The sequence below is a fragment of the Hydractinia symbiolongicarpus genome, chromosome 12, assembly GCF_029227915.1.
Source record: "Hydractinia symbiolongicarpus strain clone_291-10 chromosome 12, HSymV2.1, whole genome shotgun sequence".
Classification (NCBI taxonomy): domain Eukaryota; kingdom Metazoa; phylum Cnidaria; class Hydrozoa; order Anthoathecata; family Hydractiniidae; genus Hydractinia; species Hydractinia symbiolongicarpus.
The window spans coordinates 23327024-23346531 of NC_079886.1; the positions used below are offsets into that span (position 1 = coordinate 23327024).

The following is a 19508-nucleotide window of genomic DNA, read 5'->3' on the forward strand; positions in this document are numbered from 1 at the left end:
GTTGACGCCGTGTGCCATGCCCAGCGACGAGGTTGTTATATGGTTTACACGAGCTATCAACTCTTGCATGGGGTCTCTAGTACGGATTTTTCACGAAATCTCCCAAGCAATTATCTAGTTTATACCGTCAGAGCAGGCACTAGTTACGCGTGCCTGCGCTGCTTTAAATGCTTAAAATTCACATTTCCTAAAAGACCCCTACTATTATTCGTTAAACTTCCAATATCCAAGTGATGAGAGTGTCTTACTATTCATTGTCCATAAAAAAATTTTATTCGGTAACACAAATATGATTACTAAGGAAAGGAAATGCAATAGCAATAATAAGAACTGATTCTTTACAAAACGAAAGCATTGTTGGACACATGCCACAAAACATATCAAAAATATGTTTCATTTTCTTGAAAGTCCCGAACACAGTCGTTTACAGCAGCGTTTTGTGGAAAGAGGGTTAATCGTAGAGGTGGATATGATCTGGACATACCGGGTTTATATAAGTTTTATGGACAACAAAAGTGGATTGACTGGTTTGCGAAGAAAGTTGAGACGGTAAAAGCCGACATTTCTTGTAAAGTTTTAAAGTGTTTAAAATAAATATTTTAAAATTATTCTATTTTATTATTTTTGTATGCTGCTCCCTAATTTTTTGGACTGTCCGCTAATTGGATAGAAAAAAAGCCTATAGTTGCCATTTCCTGCAAATAAATTTTCCCGCTAATCAGAGTGTCCGCTAATTAAAAAGTTTTATGAGACTTTGACCAGAAAACGGCCGGTGCATGGACAAAGTGTCCACTAATCAGAGGTGTTCGCCTTTTAGAGTGTCCGTTAATTGGAGAGAATACTGTATTTGGCATATGTGTCTGCTGTCTGCTGTCTTTAGTCGACAGTTCATCTCAAAATATGTGTTCGACTTAACTTGGCTAATGTCAAGGGCACCTGGTGCTTTCAGTTACTTCGGGTAAAATACTGAACGGTCATGGTAACTATGGAAAAACTGCGCTTTTACCCAATTCTAGGAGATTAAATTTCAAAATATGTAGAGCTTTCTTAACCACCGTACTACAAAAATAGCCCCTAAATTTACAATCTTGTTCCTCGTGACCTATGTCCACTCAATACTAGCCCAAATAAAATTTAATTAATAAATATATATATATATTATATATTTATATATAATATAATATATATATAATATATATATATATATATTAATAATATAATAATATAATTATAAAAATATAATTATTGTGCGTAGCACAATAATTATATTTTTTTTACATTGGGACGGATCAGAACGGAACGGAGATCTAATAATTTTAATTTCCACTATTGTGAATCAAGACGGATTGGATTTGAACAGAACGAAAATGTAATATTCAACGATCTTGATTGGTTACTTTTTTCAGATTCTTTGTTTCTTTCAAAAAGCATCGTAACAATTTGAATTCTCAATCAACTTTTACTCAGAACAGAATGGAAAAGATCAAAAAAATTTCAATTATCGTAAAATGTCGCACGCGAGAGAGGTAAAGTGAATATTTTTCTTGTAGATTAAAAATTATAAAATTTCTGTCACTCAATCAAAATATGCTTCAAATAATTCAGCTAGGAATTTCCACTCAGTTTGAAGATGAGCCTGCACTTTTAAAATTTGGAAAATCGCCGCGGTGATGATTTGAAAAAATTATCCAATTTTCTTGTGTGCGCGATATTTCCCACCATTTTTATTCGCAAAGGATGTTGGTTGACCTGTTGTGTTTTCTTGTAAAAGATGGCGGATTAGTTGTGCATGGTGCGCTGAGTGATGGTGCATTTATTTTATTTTTTGCATTAAAATATTATAATATCTCTATTTTTATTTTTCTATGGACTATTATAGACGGTTGGTTCAGCCTGAGAGAAGTCAGGGAATTTTTTCTGGGTCATAGAGATTTGGCTAGCTAGCTAGCTAGCTAGCTAGCTAAACAGTCAGGGTAAACACCTAATTTAGGCGGCATGACCTAATTAGGCGAGTCGTTTAGTTAGGCTACCCGTAGTCTAACTAGGCGAACATAAACTTTCTGTTGTAAATATGTCGAAATCATTGCGTTTTGCAATACAAAATTTATGTGAATCAAATCTGTCCACTTTGCTGATAATTTTGACCAATTATCTTCTTATTTGCATCACGCATTGGTAACTTATGGCCCAAACCTTGTGTGGCACTATTTGTTGTTTTAAATAATGGATTTCAGCCATTCACGCCGCAGGGAAAAATAAATATGGCGGACGAAAACGTGGCAGTGTTCACCTAAATAGGCGACACTTAACCTAATTAGGTTATATATTTCATTTTAACATAATTTTTACTCGCGCGCAAACATATTGAGGCACAAGTGACAATTTTGGAATCATGGTCGCGTAGACTATCAATTCTGAACAAAGATTTTTTCTTAGGAATGTGTGAAAAGCCATTAAATATTGTATATAATGTCTTAACTAGGTTACATATGGCCTACTAGGCTACAATGAGTCACACAAATAGGTGGTATGCCCTAATTAGCCTACCATTGCCTAATTAGCTAAGTGTTTACCCTGACTGGCTAACGGAATGGTCAACGACAGATAATAAAAGTTTAAAGTAACTGATATGTTGACGATATGGATTAAGGAGGTTAAATGTATTTTTCACGGAGTTGCCGGATTATACGCTGGTGAATTTTTTTTGCTTTGGTATGGGGGGAAAGTCTCCAGGTGAAGAAAATTTTGTTTTCAGTCAATTTTATCACACCAGGGCATTGTTAGGGCTTTAAAGGGATCATTTTATACAAAACTAATAAGGCAGACATCACAAATATCTGTTGTCAGAGCCATTTGAGCACCAAAAATAGAGTCAGTCAGTCGGGCGAATGATGACTCAAAAATCTGAAAAATTGTATCCAACCATCCAGCTATCAATGCGCTCCATTAAACCGCCGATATTTAAGGATAACTTGGTCACCTCGTTTAAATGGAGTTTCTGCGTGTTTCTGAGAACCCTTTTCAAATTTTAAAGCGAAGCACAATCATAATGGTGGGTAATGGCTGTGGGGAGACAACAAGCATAATATTTTTTTTGTTATTCTAGCTTTTCCGACTCAGTATATCGAAAATTTGATCAAAAAATAGGGTCAGTCTGGTGACTCTAACACCAAATATTTGTGACATATGCTTAATGTGTGAAACATTTAACTTCCTATATATATATATATATATATATGTTCTGCCAAATCTTGGAACGTGCCCTGTCTTAAGACTGGCCTGGCCAATCTTCTGACAGTGACAAATGGGTAGCCAGTCTTAAGACTGGACTGCCCAATCTATAGACATACATGTCCAATCTTAGAACAATTGTGGAAAACAAAGAGAACAGTGACAATTTTAGACTGTATCTCTTAAAAAGAACGTTAAATTGAAACTTTTCTTGGCAAATCAAAAGGCGAAAAATTTATACCATTTATATAAATATGTGTATAAAAAAATTGAAACTATTTAACCATATATGGCTGACTATCGCTATAGCTAGCTAAACTTCTCATTCAAAATGAAGTTAACAGCTAACGATTTATCTGATTCTTTATATATAAACCTTTTTTTAAAAAAATTTGGTCACTACGAGCTGTATGTAAAAGCCAAATGTATAATACGTGCTAGCTACGATTTTTACTATACCCAAAAACTGGCCTGGTCTACTCAACAGTTTTTGTTGTTCGTTTTTTATTTATTATATATATACCCGAAATATGATGTTTTAATGTGCCTGAAAATGGTTGTTGGGTTTTGCAAACAACAGAGCATGTGTTGCCAATCCCTTTTTTAAAATTTAAAAGGTGTCTAAAGATGGGCCTTACATGGTCTCCTTCCCAATCTTGTGACGCCTTGCCCGGTCTTAAGACATTTTTATGTCCAAAGATTGGGCAGTGTCCTAAGATTGGGCAGAACATATACAACAAAGTAACAATTTTTTTTCAAATTTGCAATGTACTGAAGTATTTTGAAAAGCCTTTTATCTTACAGCCTCTTCGTCTCTTCCAGGGCTCCTTCCTCGCCAACCTAAAAAATCAATTGCGCTTGCCATAGCTATACGTCACAACTCAGGGTGGCCACTCGTCCTTGAAAACCTTGAATGTTCTTGAATGTTCTTGAATTTTATTTGGTCTTGAATTGTTCTTGAAATAGTATGTTTTCCACCCTTGGTTCTTGAATGTTCTTGAGTTTTTACAATTCTATGAAAAATCTTTTTAGAATAGTAAAAAAATGTCTAGTAAAAAAAGTACCAGAATGCATGGAAAAAGTATTTTTAATGAAAGTTGGTTGAGCGATGAACAGTTTAAAATATGGTTGAAAAGGGGACCAGATAAACACAAAGCATTGTGTAGACTTTGTAACACAGTGATAGACATAACTATAATGGGAAAAAGTGCTTTAGCATCGCATTCTAAGGGCAACAAGCATCAAGTGAATGTGAAAAACTATAGTCCAGTTTCTGGTCTGTTCTTCAAAAGTAACCCTCCAAAGCCATCATCAAGCAAAGACGCCTCCCCCGCCACTAACAAGATTGATTTAATGATGAGTACATTAGCAGTTTCCCATGCTGAAATTCGTTGGGCTCTGAAAGTACTAACATCACATCATTCATTTCGTTCTTGCTTGAATTTGAACCAGCTATTTTGTGTGATGTTCCCTGACAGTGACATAGCAAAGTCATTCCAGTTATCAAAAACGAAATGTGCGTACTACATCGTACATGGATTAGCCCCATATTTCATGGAAATCTTGCTCCAAGAAATTAAAAATTCGCCAACCTATTCCACACTTTTTGACGAAAGTTTGAATCATTATAAACAGGAAGAACAAATGGACGTTCAGATTCGTTTCTGGAATGAAAATCTCTATGAAGTCCAGACACGTTACCTAACCTCAAGGTTTTTCAGGCGCCCAAATGCAGATAACATCTTGCACGAGATTCTTCAAGCAACTGATGCGTTACCCCAGAAATCAATGGTCATGCTTTCCATGGACGGACCAAACACTAATTGGAAAGTTTATGAAAATTTAAAATCGCATCGTACTGAGAAAGAATATCCCCAAATTATTGATGTTGGTTCGTGTGGATTACACGTGGTGCACGGAGCCTTTCAGACTGGCGTAAAAGCAACTGGCTGGAAATTGAAAAAGGTTTTAAAGGCCATGTGGAAGCTGTTCAATGATTCCCCAGCTCGAAGAGATCTATATATTCAGTTAAGCAAATCAGATGTTTTTCCAATAATGTTTTGCCAGACACGCTGGGTTGAGGATGAACCTGTTGCCATCCGAGCAAAGGAAGTTTGGGAAAATGTTGTGAATGTCATAAAGCATTATCAAACCTTATGCAAATCAAAACAACCAAGCAAAAACAGTTCGTATGACACCTTGGTCACCCACCACACTGACATGTTTATGCAAGTAAAGTTACAATTCTTTGTTGATGTAGCCAGCATGATGTCTTCGTATCTGAAGCAATTCCAGACGGATAATCCAATGATGCCATTTGTTTCAGAAATATTAGAAAATATTATCCGTCGGTTAATAAAGATTTTCATTCGGAAAACCGTTATTGATGAAGCTGATTCAGCTTATTCTTTAATTAAAATTGATTTGCAGAAACGAGAGAATCATTTACCACCGGAATTAGTCAAGTTACCAACTGCCACCAAAACCTTGCTTTCGTCCCTTCAAGCCAGTTTGACAAAGAAGTTGAAGTTTAAAGGAGAATGTGCTGCACTTATTAAAGGTATTATTGAAAAGCTACAAGAACGATCGCCATTGAAACACCTTTTTGTTCGATCTTTGTCTAGTCTTGTTCCAAAGAATATGATTGAAAGTAAAAACTGTCTACTTAAGTTTGAAAAGGTCGTGGACAAGTTTTACACAACAAATCACATCAATTCAAAAGAAGCAGATAATGCCAAGTTGCAGTTGGAGGAGTTCATCTCACGCACAGCTAAGACTCATAAAGATAAGTTTCTTGGCTTTAGCCTTTCTGATAATCGTTTGGATCATTTTTACCGCGAGTATTTAAACGGTTCTGATAAATACAAAGATTTATGGAAAGTCATGGTGATGGTCTTCACTATTTCACATGGACAAAGCCAGATCGAGAGAGGATTCAGCATCAACAAAGAAGTCACTATCGAAAATCTTAAAAACAAGTCACTATGTGCTCAGCGGTTGGTATATGATGCCTTAAAGTGTTGCAAGAAAGATGTGCATGATATTGAAATCACTGCCAAAATGGTTACATCATGTAAAACAGCCCGTTCTAGGTATGTATTTGCCCTTGAAGAAGTAAAAAAATCAAAAGAAAATGAAGCAGCGAATAACAAGAGAAAGATAATAGATATGAGATTGATAGTGTGAAACGCAAACGAATGGAGGTAGATACATGTATTCGATCATTGAACAAAGATATGAACAACTGTCTTGATGAGGGCGAGGTTAGCCATGACATTGCTATGTTTCTGAAAGCAAATGCATTCAGAAAAGCCATTACAGAGAAAAAAGTGACAATGGTGGATTTAGATGAGGCTATTAAAAAACTGCAGGAAGATCTCAAAAACTAATAACCTCTATAATACTCGTAGTTTGTTGACATTAGTTTATTTCAAGATATATGGATTATTTATTAGCTTCATATTAGCGTCATTTTGTCTGGTTCATTTTCTAATTTGAAGATCTTCTTATACAATACAATATATGTTCTATTTTTAATTGAGAATTAAAGTTTTATAAAACACAAGAAATAGAATCCTTTGGACCGTTTCCATAATACTGGATAAATAGATTTTAGAAACAAGAAGAGAAGAACACTATTTATTGAACTTTGTTATTTTGTGACTTTTATATTCTGTTATTTTTAGTTTTACACTTTTGTTACTATATAATTCTAGCTTTCTGATAAGTATTTATAAACTTGTACACAAAGTAGCTATGTACTCCTAAAAGAATGATTTCTGGAACGATATCAACTTTATTATCAAGGTTTCTACATGTCTACACTCTTTTATTTTGTTCAAATTATCACAGATTATGCTATATTGATGTATAAATTGATCAAGATATTAGCTTTTGTTGAAGTTGTTAAAAATTATTTTTGTCCTTGAAAACCAATATTTTGTTCTTGAATTGTTCTTGATTAGTTCTTGGATTTTTTTTTAATTTTGAGTGGCCACCCTGCAACTAGAATCTTTACAGACCAGATTTGAGTATTGTATCTGCGTTATTCTCTTGTTAAATATAATATAACATGAGCAAAAATAATAGAGAAGCTAATAAAGGTTTTTCTAAAAAGTATTTGAAAAATTAGTGCTAGATTCTGAATTCGAGCATGAAAGGAATTTTACAGACCCAGCAAAGAAGACTTCTGTAGTATCCTCAACCATAGCTATGGTTCCATGTGTTAGCCTCGTTTTTGTGCCATAGTCTCATTATATTTCATGCACTTGTTACACGAAAATATATATGTGTTGGACTCTGTAATACAATATGGTGTTCTTCTTGTTAATGATAAATATAAAGTATCCTATTAAATCTGAGAGTCTTAGTTTCTTATACAAATATTAATGTTTTCAAAAGCGGGAGATTCCTTCATCAATAGGTGGGCCTGGACCAACTTAAGACAAATTTGCATGCATTTGTCCAAAGTTGGGCTGGGCCCGTCAATAGATGGCCATCCCAACTGGGAACGCACCGACCCGTCTTGTGGCAGGCCATCCTGTCTAAAGAGTCCTGCATGGAAAACTGGGACTTTGTCTGTAGTTGGGTCACAACAACACAATGATGAAAAACAAATCACAAGTCCCCAACAAATGTATATAATGTGTTGGTTCTAGATCGTTGTAAATGGTTTTAGGTTGTTCTAGATAGTTTTTAGGTCATTGTAGATCGTTGTAGATGATTTTTAGGTCGTTGTAGATTGTGGTAGGTCGTTGTATAAGTCGTTGTAGGTATATATTTGTTGTTGTATGCTATACATTTTCTTGATCAGCGTTTTAAGATCTATACAATGAAGACAAAAGTTATATATACAAATTTCTAAAAAAAAATAATTATTTTGGCAGGTCTTTGCTGACATCAGCAAAATTTTTATACTCATCTCCTTAGGCATTTGTTGAAAGTATGATCCTATACATTATTTTTATCAGCGTTTCAACCTCTACACATTACAGGCAAAAAATATACTAAATTTCGCCATTTTTTTTTTAATCTGCACTGATGACGTCAGCAAAACATCTGAAACAACCTATTTTTCCATTGTCTTCCAGTTCAATGAAGGCGTATGGGAATAATATACAGTGCCAATTGCGAGTAAAGCAACACATCTTTGAGAGTACTGGTACAAATAAATGCAATTAAAATAATTCAGAGTGAGAGTGCAATGCGAGTGCGAGTAAAGTAAATAAGAGTAATCTTTTTAATGCGAGTATCATCATCATCACTCTTGACTTAACGTCCATTTTCCATGCTAGCATGGGTTGGACGGGGTATATTAATGACCCTCTTCCAATCTGATCTAAACTGTGTTAGATCTAAACTTAACTTCCTCTGTTTCAAGTCTGTCCTTATAACCTCCTGCCAAGTCTTTCTCGGTCTGCCTCTGGGCTTTGCCACAGGAACTATCAAGTCCCTACACTTTCTTACTCAATTCTCCTCCTCCATTCTTTCCAAGTGCCCCAGCCAATTCAATCTTCTTATCTGGATAACATCTTTAACTCTACGGATACTTAGCCTGCTTCTTAGCTCACCTGAACTTTTTCTGTCTCTCAGACCAGCATTACACCTAAACATTTTTATTTCATTCCTTTCTAAATGGTCAAGATCTTCCTGATTCACTGCCCATGTCATTCTTACACAGGCCTCATATAACCTACCTTTTAACTCAATTGACAAGACTCTGCTAGTCAACCAAGGAAGTAACTCTCTGAACGTTTTCCAAGCAGAACCTATCCTGCAAGTAACCCTTCTTCCAACACCCCCTTCACTGCCCAACATATCACCTAAGTAACAGAAGTTCTCAACTATCTCTAACGAGCCACTGTTGTACATCATTGAAGCTAGAAATACTTCATTCTCTATAATCTCACCTTTGCAACGCTTGCATACAAACTGGATGTCAGCTCTTAACTTTCCACCAATACTACTGCACTTCTTATGTACCCAATGCTTGCAAGTCTGACAAAATATTGAGTTACTACCAACCCCTTTCCTGCAAACTCCACAAGGCCACTTTCCAACTACAAGGTCACACTTGGCTGCAATGCTACTAATCATGACTTTAGACTTTGCTGTGTTCACCCTTAGCCCTTTCTCTTCTGGTCCTTTCTTCCACTTCTCAAACTTTTCAACTAATTCTTCCATCGACTCTGCTATGAGAACCAAATCATCTGCATACAATAACTCCACTATTCCATGGACAACCTGTTCTGAACTCCATCGACAGCGCTTCTAAGACTAGAACAAACAACAAAGGACTAAGTACAGAACCCTGATGTACACCAACATTTACACTAAATTCATCACTAAGTGAATCCTTAATCCTGACACGACTTCTAGCATTGCTGTACATAGACTGTACCATCGTAACTAGCCACTCATCCACACCTAATTTTCTCATAGCCCACCAAATAACTTTATGTTGCACTCTATCAAAAGCTTTCTCTAAATCCACAAAGGCAAAATAGAGATTCTTTCTCTTTCCTAAATACTTTTCCTGAAGCTGTCTGAGTAAAAATATTATATAGTACGCAAAAATTATATAGTACGCAATATTATATAGTACGCAATAAATAAACTGCTCGCAAGCAAATCTTAAAAATCATGTTACTTGCGAGTTATATTAAAGAAAAACATAAGACAATAATTTTAATTCACCATTAAATTTTTTTTTTTAGTTTAGTTGCTCTTTTTAAATTAAAAAAAAATAAATAAATAAATTTTAAAGTTCAACTTTTCTCTCTTACTTCTTTAAATGCTTTAGCTACTTACATGAAATCACTTCCAGCATATTCTTTCCCAAGCACAGAGTCAGCATGATATCTAATTATAGTTATGGTAATCAATTGTCACACGCAGACTTTGCTTTCTGAATATTTTTCAACAAACATTGCTTTATAACTCAGACAACAATCTGTATAATTTTAAAATATTGCCATAGAAACAGGACGTCACAAAGCTTGTTTTCTTTTTGTTTTTGGGGGGATGTTTTAAGATCGAAGCAACAATAATGTGAGAGGATTTTTTTATAAAAAGAAAACAGTTTAATGTTTAATGATATATTTCTTTTGAAAAATCTAAAAATAAAATAATATTTACATCTAAAAAAATATTTACAAAAAAGTTATTAACTAAAGAGTTTTATGACTGTAACATGCACGTTTTATAATTTTTCTTCATTCTGTTGCTACATCGTATAATTTTTTTTTTCAAAAATAATGAATAATGAATGCATTGCACATTTTAGTTTCGTCCCAACAAATTATATCCCTTCTTGCAAAACATGGCAAAATTAGTGTTGCTGTATGCGAGTTCTATGATTACTCGAGAAAAAAATGAAACAGATATGAGCACACGCTATTGCACGCCATTTAATATTATGCTGTGCGAACATCGCACGCCTCAAAATGATTAAAGAGTATCATGACGTGAGAAGCTCGCACGCCAGCATTTTTCTTCCTGATGAGGCCTGCACCTCATATGAGTTAGCAATTGAGGAGGAAAACTCTGGAAAATAGAGTATTGGAGTGCGTGAAAAATATGATCACCTGGCATGATTACCTGGCATAATATTTTTGCAAGAGGAAGTTTTATGGTTGTTTCACGAAATGACCAAATAGCATTATTTGGCCAGTACTCTGCAGCTGGTGTAGGCCGAGTAACCAAAGTCAAAAATGCCCTAACTTGCACTTCCCTCAATGCTCCATGACCTGGAAATGTCCAAAAAAATTGGAATTGAGTCAGAAAAGTGTACAGTGTAAGTTTTTTAATCTAACCAAATTACTTAAGTCCTGAGTCCCCTGTAAAAATATGTACATAGAAACGGCGTACTTAAATGCTTGTGGTTACAGGATTTGATATTCTTCCTTAGTCTAGAGTTACAATTTTCTATCACCATATTATAAAAAAGGCGAAGTGACCTGGGAACAAAGTTGAATACCATCCTGTCATAAGAGATTTGGAGATTTGTTTTTGTATGGAAGGATCCTTTTGAATCTTTATTCCTGCTACATAACTGCCAGAGCCAAAGACCTTACCATTAAAAAATATATATACAAATATAACATCACGGTGGAATCCATAAATAAACAACAGACCGTCACACTAATTCTTGGATCTGTAGTTAACATCATGTTTGAAATATTCTGATCTTTTTCAACAAAAATGACCAACATATTTGAACTCAGATCAAAATTTATAGAAACATGCAAATTTTTAGGTTTATACGCTGAGTACAACTGCCTCTTAGCCAAACATTTGACATTTTATGACAAGGTTGCCGGCTAGACATGAAACAGCAAAAAGTTTGGACGAGTTCAGCATTTAAAAAAAACCTCCAAATTTTGGCACAAAAAGCACCCATTTTGAAAATTTTAAAAATAAACATACTTTTTGATTGTAGTAGTAAAGCATCAATTTTTTATTCTTTGAATCCCACAGAAACCTAATGTTAGAAAAACACAAATCTTATATCACCATTACTTAGTCTATCAAAACAAGATTGGAGTGGTCATTTACAGTTTATTAACACTGGACATTGAGCCTTAAGAAACATAAGGCACATATACTATGATGGTATCTCGAGCAAACTGTGTCAAAAAAGTTTGTTAGTGTAGAGTTTCAAAAAGGCTCTATTGATACAATTTGATTGATTTATACTTTACAATTTTATATTTATTTCTTTATCTATTTTGCTAACGTTTTATATTTTTATTTATTTATTAAAAAGGCACAAAGATTGCGAAGGTCACTATAGTAATGTCATTAAGATCGCAATGTAACATTTATGATAGACTGAGATGTTCACAATGTTGTCTTTTTTTTTCTAGACAAAGTAAATACTATGTTTATGTAACAACAATAACACATATAAACTTTTTTCATTGAACCAATACAAAGGCTGCTGCTAAGGGACTAAGTTGACCAGTATATAAATAGACATTAAATCCTCAAACATGGCTGCTGGAATGAAAATCATGGCGTCTTATCCTTCAGAAAGGACAAAACTTATGCCAGACAAAAAGGCTGGTAAAGTAGCTGTGCAGTCTGTACAGGTAAACCTTTTTTGAAATTAATTTTACTGCTTTAAAAACACTGTATGATGCCATTATTGGAGTATAAATTTAACATGTGCAGGATTTACAGCCTGTAGAAAGTCATGCAAAATTTTCATTTTTTAAGTGAGAGTTATACCTAATATTTATATGGTAAGGGATCTTTTCCAGACGGATGCATCAATATCTTATTTCTTTTTTCTTTTGCTTCTTTTTTTTTATTTCTTTACTTCTCTAATATTTGGCTCTGTCATTCTTTATAGTCACAAAAATGTTTTGCAACTATATTCAACTGTTGTGTTTGTTTGTTTCTTAGATGGAAGTTGAGGATGACAAAACACATGAAGGTCTACAGCAATATTATATCACAAAAATAGAAGAAGCACAGGTCAGTTGGAACGGTTAATTCAGTGCCATATTTAGCTTAAAAATTATGAAAACGGTACTGTAGAAGGCTAACATGGCTTTATTCCTTTCCAAGGGTAGATACATCTCTTTGCATTTACACTTTGTAGAACCCAAATTTATCACCATTTTTTTATTTTGTTTTCTAAACCAATGTAATTGAGTACATTTAAGAACTAATTGTTAGCCTTTCGAAAAATTCATAGAAAACCTAATTGAAAACACCAACAAAAATTTACTTATGGCCATTTGCAGCTACTGTCTTTTTTTTACAGGCAATTGGTATTGTAGAACTAGTCGCCAGTTGGCATTAAGTATTTAAATTATTTACTCTGTAACAGGGACGAGGAATAAAGCTATGATGCAACCATTTTGACATAAAGACTGTTAGTTTGTAGAAAATCCATGAAAATCATTATATACTACATTGGCTATTTTGCCAAAAAATATCTTTTATGTGCTTAACACAATGTTAGCCAGTGTGACAAACGAAATACCAGTTTTAATGTAACAGATTTGTCGTTAACCTGTGGATAAGTCCACTGAAGTTAGAAATATATATCTCTCTATTTTGTGTGTCCATAACAACATAAAGTTAGTGTTGGCAATCATACTGTTTAGATATAAACATCAGAAACACCAAAATACAGTTATTTTTCTGATTTGCTAAACATTACAAAAGGCTTTATTAGCTGTTTCGAAATTGGTCTTTTGTCTTTTTGTTCGTGCCAAATTTTAGAAGTGAAGGTTTCTCTTTGTCTATAAATTCTATGTCCGTATTCTAAAAATAAAAAATAAAATTTGATAGTGTCAGGGTTATAATTGAAAAATATAAAAATGTGCTGAGTGTAGAGAAAACTTTGCAGCTGGGTTGAGAAGGACTGTAGACCACTTGGCATTAATCCCTTGTTAATGGTTATTTTGTTGCAGCAACCAATATAGAAATAGCTCATACAAACGAATGATGACAAAATGGTATTCGCAATTTGAACATTTTTATTTTGTAGAATGATTCGCAAAGACAACATTGCGAATTGAAAATTAATAGCTCATACAAACGAATGATGACAAAATGGGATTCGCAATATTTTGTAGAATGATTCGCAAAGACAACATTTCAAATTGTAAATTGCGAATAGCGACCTGCTAATTTAGACCCAGAGTGTTTTTTTTAAAATTTATAGTCAATGTATTTTTACGTAGATGGAAGTTGCAGAAAAGGTAAAAGATTTAAGGCGATTGGAAGCACAGCGTAATGAATTAAATGCAAAAGGTGTTATATTTTGTACAGATTATACTCAATGTTTTTTATGGTTATGTAGCTGATAAAGGACTGCAGAAATTTTATTTGGACACTGTTTGTTTTTAGTCCGTCTACTGCGTGAAGAGTTGCAGCTTCTGCAGGAGCAAGGTTCGTATGTTGGAGAAGTTGTGAAACCAATGGACAAAAAGAAGGTTTTAGTTAAGGTATAGTTAAATCATTTTGTTGCAGCCCAGGAAGCTCATAATAGAAAAGTGTTAACTTGTCCCCTTATTACTAAAATACTAGTTCCAATCTGAGTTTTTTTGTTCAAAGTAGGACTTAGTAGCAGATCAATTATTTAATTAAATTTTAATCAAAAAATCAGAAATCAGATAATTTTTTTGAGTATATAATTCTGTTTGCATATTGTGAATTGTTTATTTGTACCCTTAGGGATATTTTTCTAACAGGTTATTATTTAAACACTTACTCTTGTCCTATACTCTCCTAATAAACCATTAACAGTATAAATTTATTTCTAGGTCCATCCCGAAGGCAAATATGTTGTAGATTTAGACAAAGGAATCGAAATGAGCGAAGTAAAGAATTTTTTGTGTCTTATAAATAGTTTATATTTATAAGAACATTTTTATTTATTTTCAAATTTTATTATAGATTACAGCTAATCTTAGAGTGGCTTTGAGAAATGATAGCTATACACTTCATAAAATCTTGCCAAATAAGGTATAAAAACTAATTTTTATTCGTTGGTTATAAGGCCTTGCACAACATTCTACTACAGTTTTTATACATGTTAATTGTATTGCATAAATGTGGGTTGTTTTATTACTTACCCTATTAACTTGAACGAGTTCCCAAGGGCGCTCATTTAATATGGGGAATTTATCGAAGAAGCGCCTTTTTATAAATAAAAAATATAAGGCGATCCAAGTAATAACGATACACCAGTTGTGTTGCATACAATATGAAGAAATTTGATTCTATGATTTGCATATTTTAAATTCAGGTTGACCCACTTGTTAGTTTGATGATGGTTGAAAAAGTTCCTGATTCAACATACGAAATGATTGGTGGTTTAGATAAACAAATAAAAGAAATTAAAGAAGTAAGAAACGTTACATTTATCCCTGAGATAGAGTGTTTCTACTATTTGGATTAGGACATGCTAGTGTAAGAACACCCTAAGCTTACCACAAACCTCAGTTCTTAATAAACCTCAGCCCTCAACAAAACTTAGCTCTCAACAAACCTCTGCTCTCAACAAACCTCTGCTCTCAACAAAACTTAGCTCTCAACAAACCTCTGCTCTCAACAAACCTCTGCTCTCAACAAAACTTAGCTCTCAACAAAATCAGCTCTCAACAAACATCTGCTCTCAACAAACCTCTGCTCTCAACAAACCTCTGCTCTCAGCAAAATCAGCTCTCAACAAAACTCAGCTCTCAACAAACCTCTGCTCTCAGCAAAACTCAGCTCTCAACAAAACTTAGCTCTCAACAAAATTCAGCTCTCAACAAAACTCAGCTCTCAACAAACCTCTGATCTCAACAAACCTCAGCTCTCAACAAACCTCTGCTCTCAGCAAACCTCTGCTCTCAGCAAAACTCAGCTCTCAACAAAACTCTGCTCTCAGCAAAACTCCGCTCTCAACAAAACTTAGCTCTCAACAAAACTTAGCTCTCAACAAAATTCTGCTCTCAACAAAACTCAGCTCTCAACAAACCTCTGATCTCAACAAACCTCAGCTCTCAACAAACCTCTGCTCTCAGCAAACCTCTCTCAGCAAAACTCAGCTCTCAACAAAACTCTGCTCTCAGCAAAACTCAGCTCTCAACAAACCTCTGCTAAATTTTATTTTATGTGAATACATCATCATCTGGTAAAGCTACTTTTTGGACGTCAAAGCTGGCATATATTCTTTATTCTCAGCAATTTTTTTTGTTTTATTTATCACACGTTTTCATAATAGGTTATTGAGCTTCCTGTGAAACACCCGGAATTATTTGAAGCTCTTGGAATAGCCCAGCCTAAGGTATTATTAGACATGTCTTATTTTTTCGTCACACCCAATAGCACCCATTTTATAGCAATTATTTTCCTATAGGGTGTACTTTTATATGGTCCTCCTGGTACTGGAAAAACCCTGTTGGCTCGTGCAGTTGCACATCATACGGAGTGTACTTTTATAAGAGTTTCGGGGTCAGAACTGGTGCAGAAATTTATTGGTGAAGGCTCAAGAATGGTTCGTGAGCTTTTTGTTTTGGCACGGTAAGTGTGAACAATCGGTCAATGGCGTTGTTACTTTGTGATGATAAAAACATATGTTTTTTATTATTACTAGCGAGCATGCGCCGTCTATAATTTTCATGGATGAGATCGATTCAATTGGTTCATCTCGTATTGATTCTGGTGGATCTGGTGGAGGTAAGAGTATTTTCTTGGTGGTGACTTTTGATTGGTGATTTCTTCCTCCGATGCACCCTTTTTAAGAAAGTTTAATTTGTAAAACAAATCGTAATGTTGGATGAAATTTAATTTATACCAAAATAACTATATATCAGACAAAAGTGACAAAATATGCCAAAAAATTTTGTCCGGCGAATTACATTTTAGAATACTCACTAAAAACTATTTAAAAGTATCTAATATACTAGTACTATCTATTTTTCTTACTGTCTACATGGAAGGTTGACAGGAAAAGAACGATTTTTTTTTAAATGGAAGAAAGCGACAAAATTTTATTATATACGAATAGTTAATATAATATAAATAGCTTTCTCTGACATTTTTGTCAGGTGAGATATTACAGGTTTACTTCTTTCTGTAACTCACCGTGCTTAATTTGTCATTATTCAGGAGACAGTGAAGTTCAAAGAACCATGCTGGAGCTGCTGAATCAATTGGACGGTTTCGAACCCACTCAAAACATTAAAGTCATCATGGCCACCAATCGGATAGATATATTAGATAGCGCGTTGCTAAGACCTGGACGTATAGATCGAAAAATTGAATTCCCTGCTCCTAATGAAGATGTAATGTGATTTGTTTTCTTGTGAAATGAAAACCTCGTCCCCAGGACTTGTTAGGCTTTTTATATTTAGACGATTGGCAATTTAATTTGCTATACCAGAATAATGTTGGTTAATGATAAAAAGCAGAAATTTGCTTTTAACAATCTTGTTTCTTCTTTAAAGGAAAATTTTCTCTCGCATGCTTTTTTTCAATTTTTCAGTAATGATGAAGACATATTCTGGCTCAGATAGGGGAATTTTTTAAACGCACTCCAAGGAATCCTTTTGATACGTGTTTTTTTCTTCCTTTTAATTCTTTTTAGCACGCAAAAGGACTTCAGCTAAGAACAACTAATTTATAATGTGCTCCAAGCCTAACTGTGTTTTTTTTCTAGGCATATCCTAGCTTGATTTCAAATTTTCGCTTGCTTAAAAAACATAATTTGTCGTTTCCATTGAGTCCAGAAAAACCTAAAGATTTTGACAATCTTTTGCGTTTATGCGATATTATATCCTAAGAATATTTAAGGTTTAATTAAGATCCCACTTTTTTTTCATACAACTTCATCGCCTTTTTCAATGTTTTCACATTCTTTAGGCCCGTGCCGATATTTTGAGGATTCATTCTCGTAAAATGAACTTAACACGTGGTATCAACTTGAAAAAAATTGCTGAAGCCATGCCTGGTGCAAGTGGTGCGGAAATTAAGGTTAGTAAATAAAGTTCATTATGTTACAATGTACAGCAGGATCTATAATTTGAACGCACAGGAAACGAAGATTTCGTTCGAATTATAGAGTATCAATTATACAAAGTTTGTCAGTCCAGTGGTTCTAGTATCTAAAAAATACTCCAATGCTCCAAATATGGAGATGTTCGAATTATAAATATTCGAATTATGGGAAGTCACTTATGCGAGGTTATTAAACGTAACTTCACGTGGCAGAAGAACGTTCCAGTTATGGAAATGTTTGAATTATGGGCAGTTGGGTGTCCGTTGCATGTGAGCACGCATGTGAGATGTAATCCATTTATTTTTTAGGGTGTTTGTACAGAAGCTGGTATGTATGCTCTCCGTGAACGTCGTGTGCACGTGACACAAGAAGATTTTGAAATGGCAGTGGCAAAGGTATTTTTTTATGTTATCATTTAATTCTAATAGTATTCAAGTTTTTTTGAAATAGCTACTAGATTATTGCTAACTTAAAGTAGATTCAAAATGATAAAATGTCTCTAAGTTAACGTGATACGTTAGATCGGGAATCTTGGAAAATGGATGGCTAAAGCCGGGAGGGCCCGGACAATTTCTTACTTAGTTATTTTTAAAAAAGCAGGGTATTTGTAATAAAACTGTCTTTAGTAGAATAAAATAAACCAAAAATCCCTATTTAAATAGGTAATGTCTTTCCATAAATATTCCCCTAACTACATAAACGTCCCACCAAAGTCCACCGTAGGCTTGTGTAAAATGGTCAGGAGTAGTTTCGGAAAATTTGTTTGATTTTGTCGTCAATATTTTTATTTGCTAATTGTATATTATTCTTCAGTAAGAAAGGGAATAACAGTTTTTTTACGATCGACTTGTCTTTTATAGGTGATGCAGAAAGATTCCGAAAAGAATATGTCGATTAAGAAACTGTGGAAATAGATAATTTTCGTTAAGTTTTTGTGTTCTTCTAACTTTGTAAAATTTCGGCGTGAACATGTACATTCACTTTTTATTTAAAAAGGATTTTTTACAAAGGCTGGCTTGCAAGCTTTTTTAGGAGTCTTTCCCTTTGTTGCCATTTTCATGTGGCCAATTTGTCATTCTTCTCGGGAGAGAGTTTTCCTGTCCGCGAAAGGAGGTGATCTATTGGTGACGAAAATGTAAAATTTATGACAAAAAGATGCATCACAATAAAGATAGACATCATTGCTTAGGTGCATGCACGCCGACATTGTATAAGGCGTTTAAGTCATGTGGTATCCTCGCTTGTATATTCAGCGTCCAAATGTTAAATATATGCAAATTGTCTAATTGAATTTTTTTTCTTCATAACACGGTAAAACTTTGAAATTGAATTTTTATCCCCAATCTAGGTGTCATAAATTAAAAAATAATTTCTAAAAATTTCTTTTTTCTTAATCGCTATTTTCAGTGCCCCCTCCATTTTTAACTGCACTTTTTTGGTCCTGTGCCTTCGTACGAATATATATTTGCGATTTTTATTGGAATATTATAATAAGTCGGATACTACAGAAATTAAGAATAATTATATACATGAAACGAGCGATTAATTTCTTTGCAAGGCAAATGTCGCGAATTAACTCCGCAAGACAATTCGCAGAAAAAAATCCACGCCTATTTTCTTTTCTTTTTTTGCATCAGCTTTCGTCAGGATTTGTACAAGGATGCAGTCGGGAGAGAGAAAAATAAGATCTAAAGTGTACTGTACACACCAACCTCAACATCAGGATCTTGTTTCGATTTTTTGTGATACGGGGGATATAGAAAAAGCAATA

The 19508-nt window shown here is 34.2% G+C and overlaps 1 protein-coding gene across 1 annotated transcript; it reads left to right on the forward strand.

Moving 5' to 3' along the window:
• Positions 1-12075: 12075 nt before the first annotated feature.
• On the forward strand, positions 12076-19023 carry LOC130622209 (26S proteasome regulatory subunit 8). The gene is made up of 14 exons (XM_057437644.1): positions 12076-12323; positions 12640-12711; positions 13932-14001; positions 14098-14195; positions 14514-14570; positions 14647-14715; positions 14999-15097; positions 15962-16024; positions 16097-16260; positions 16334-16416; positions 16849-17024; positions 17602-17712; positions 18046-18132; positions 18598-19023. Exons 1-14 carry the CDS (start codon positions 12225-12227, stop codon positions 18649-18651), a joined length of 1302 nt encoding a protein of 433 aa, XP_057293627.1. The 5' UTR covers positions 12076-12224; the 3' UTR covers positions 18652-19023.
• The last annotated feature ends 485 nt before the right edge of the window (positions 19024-19508 follow it).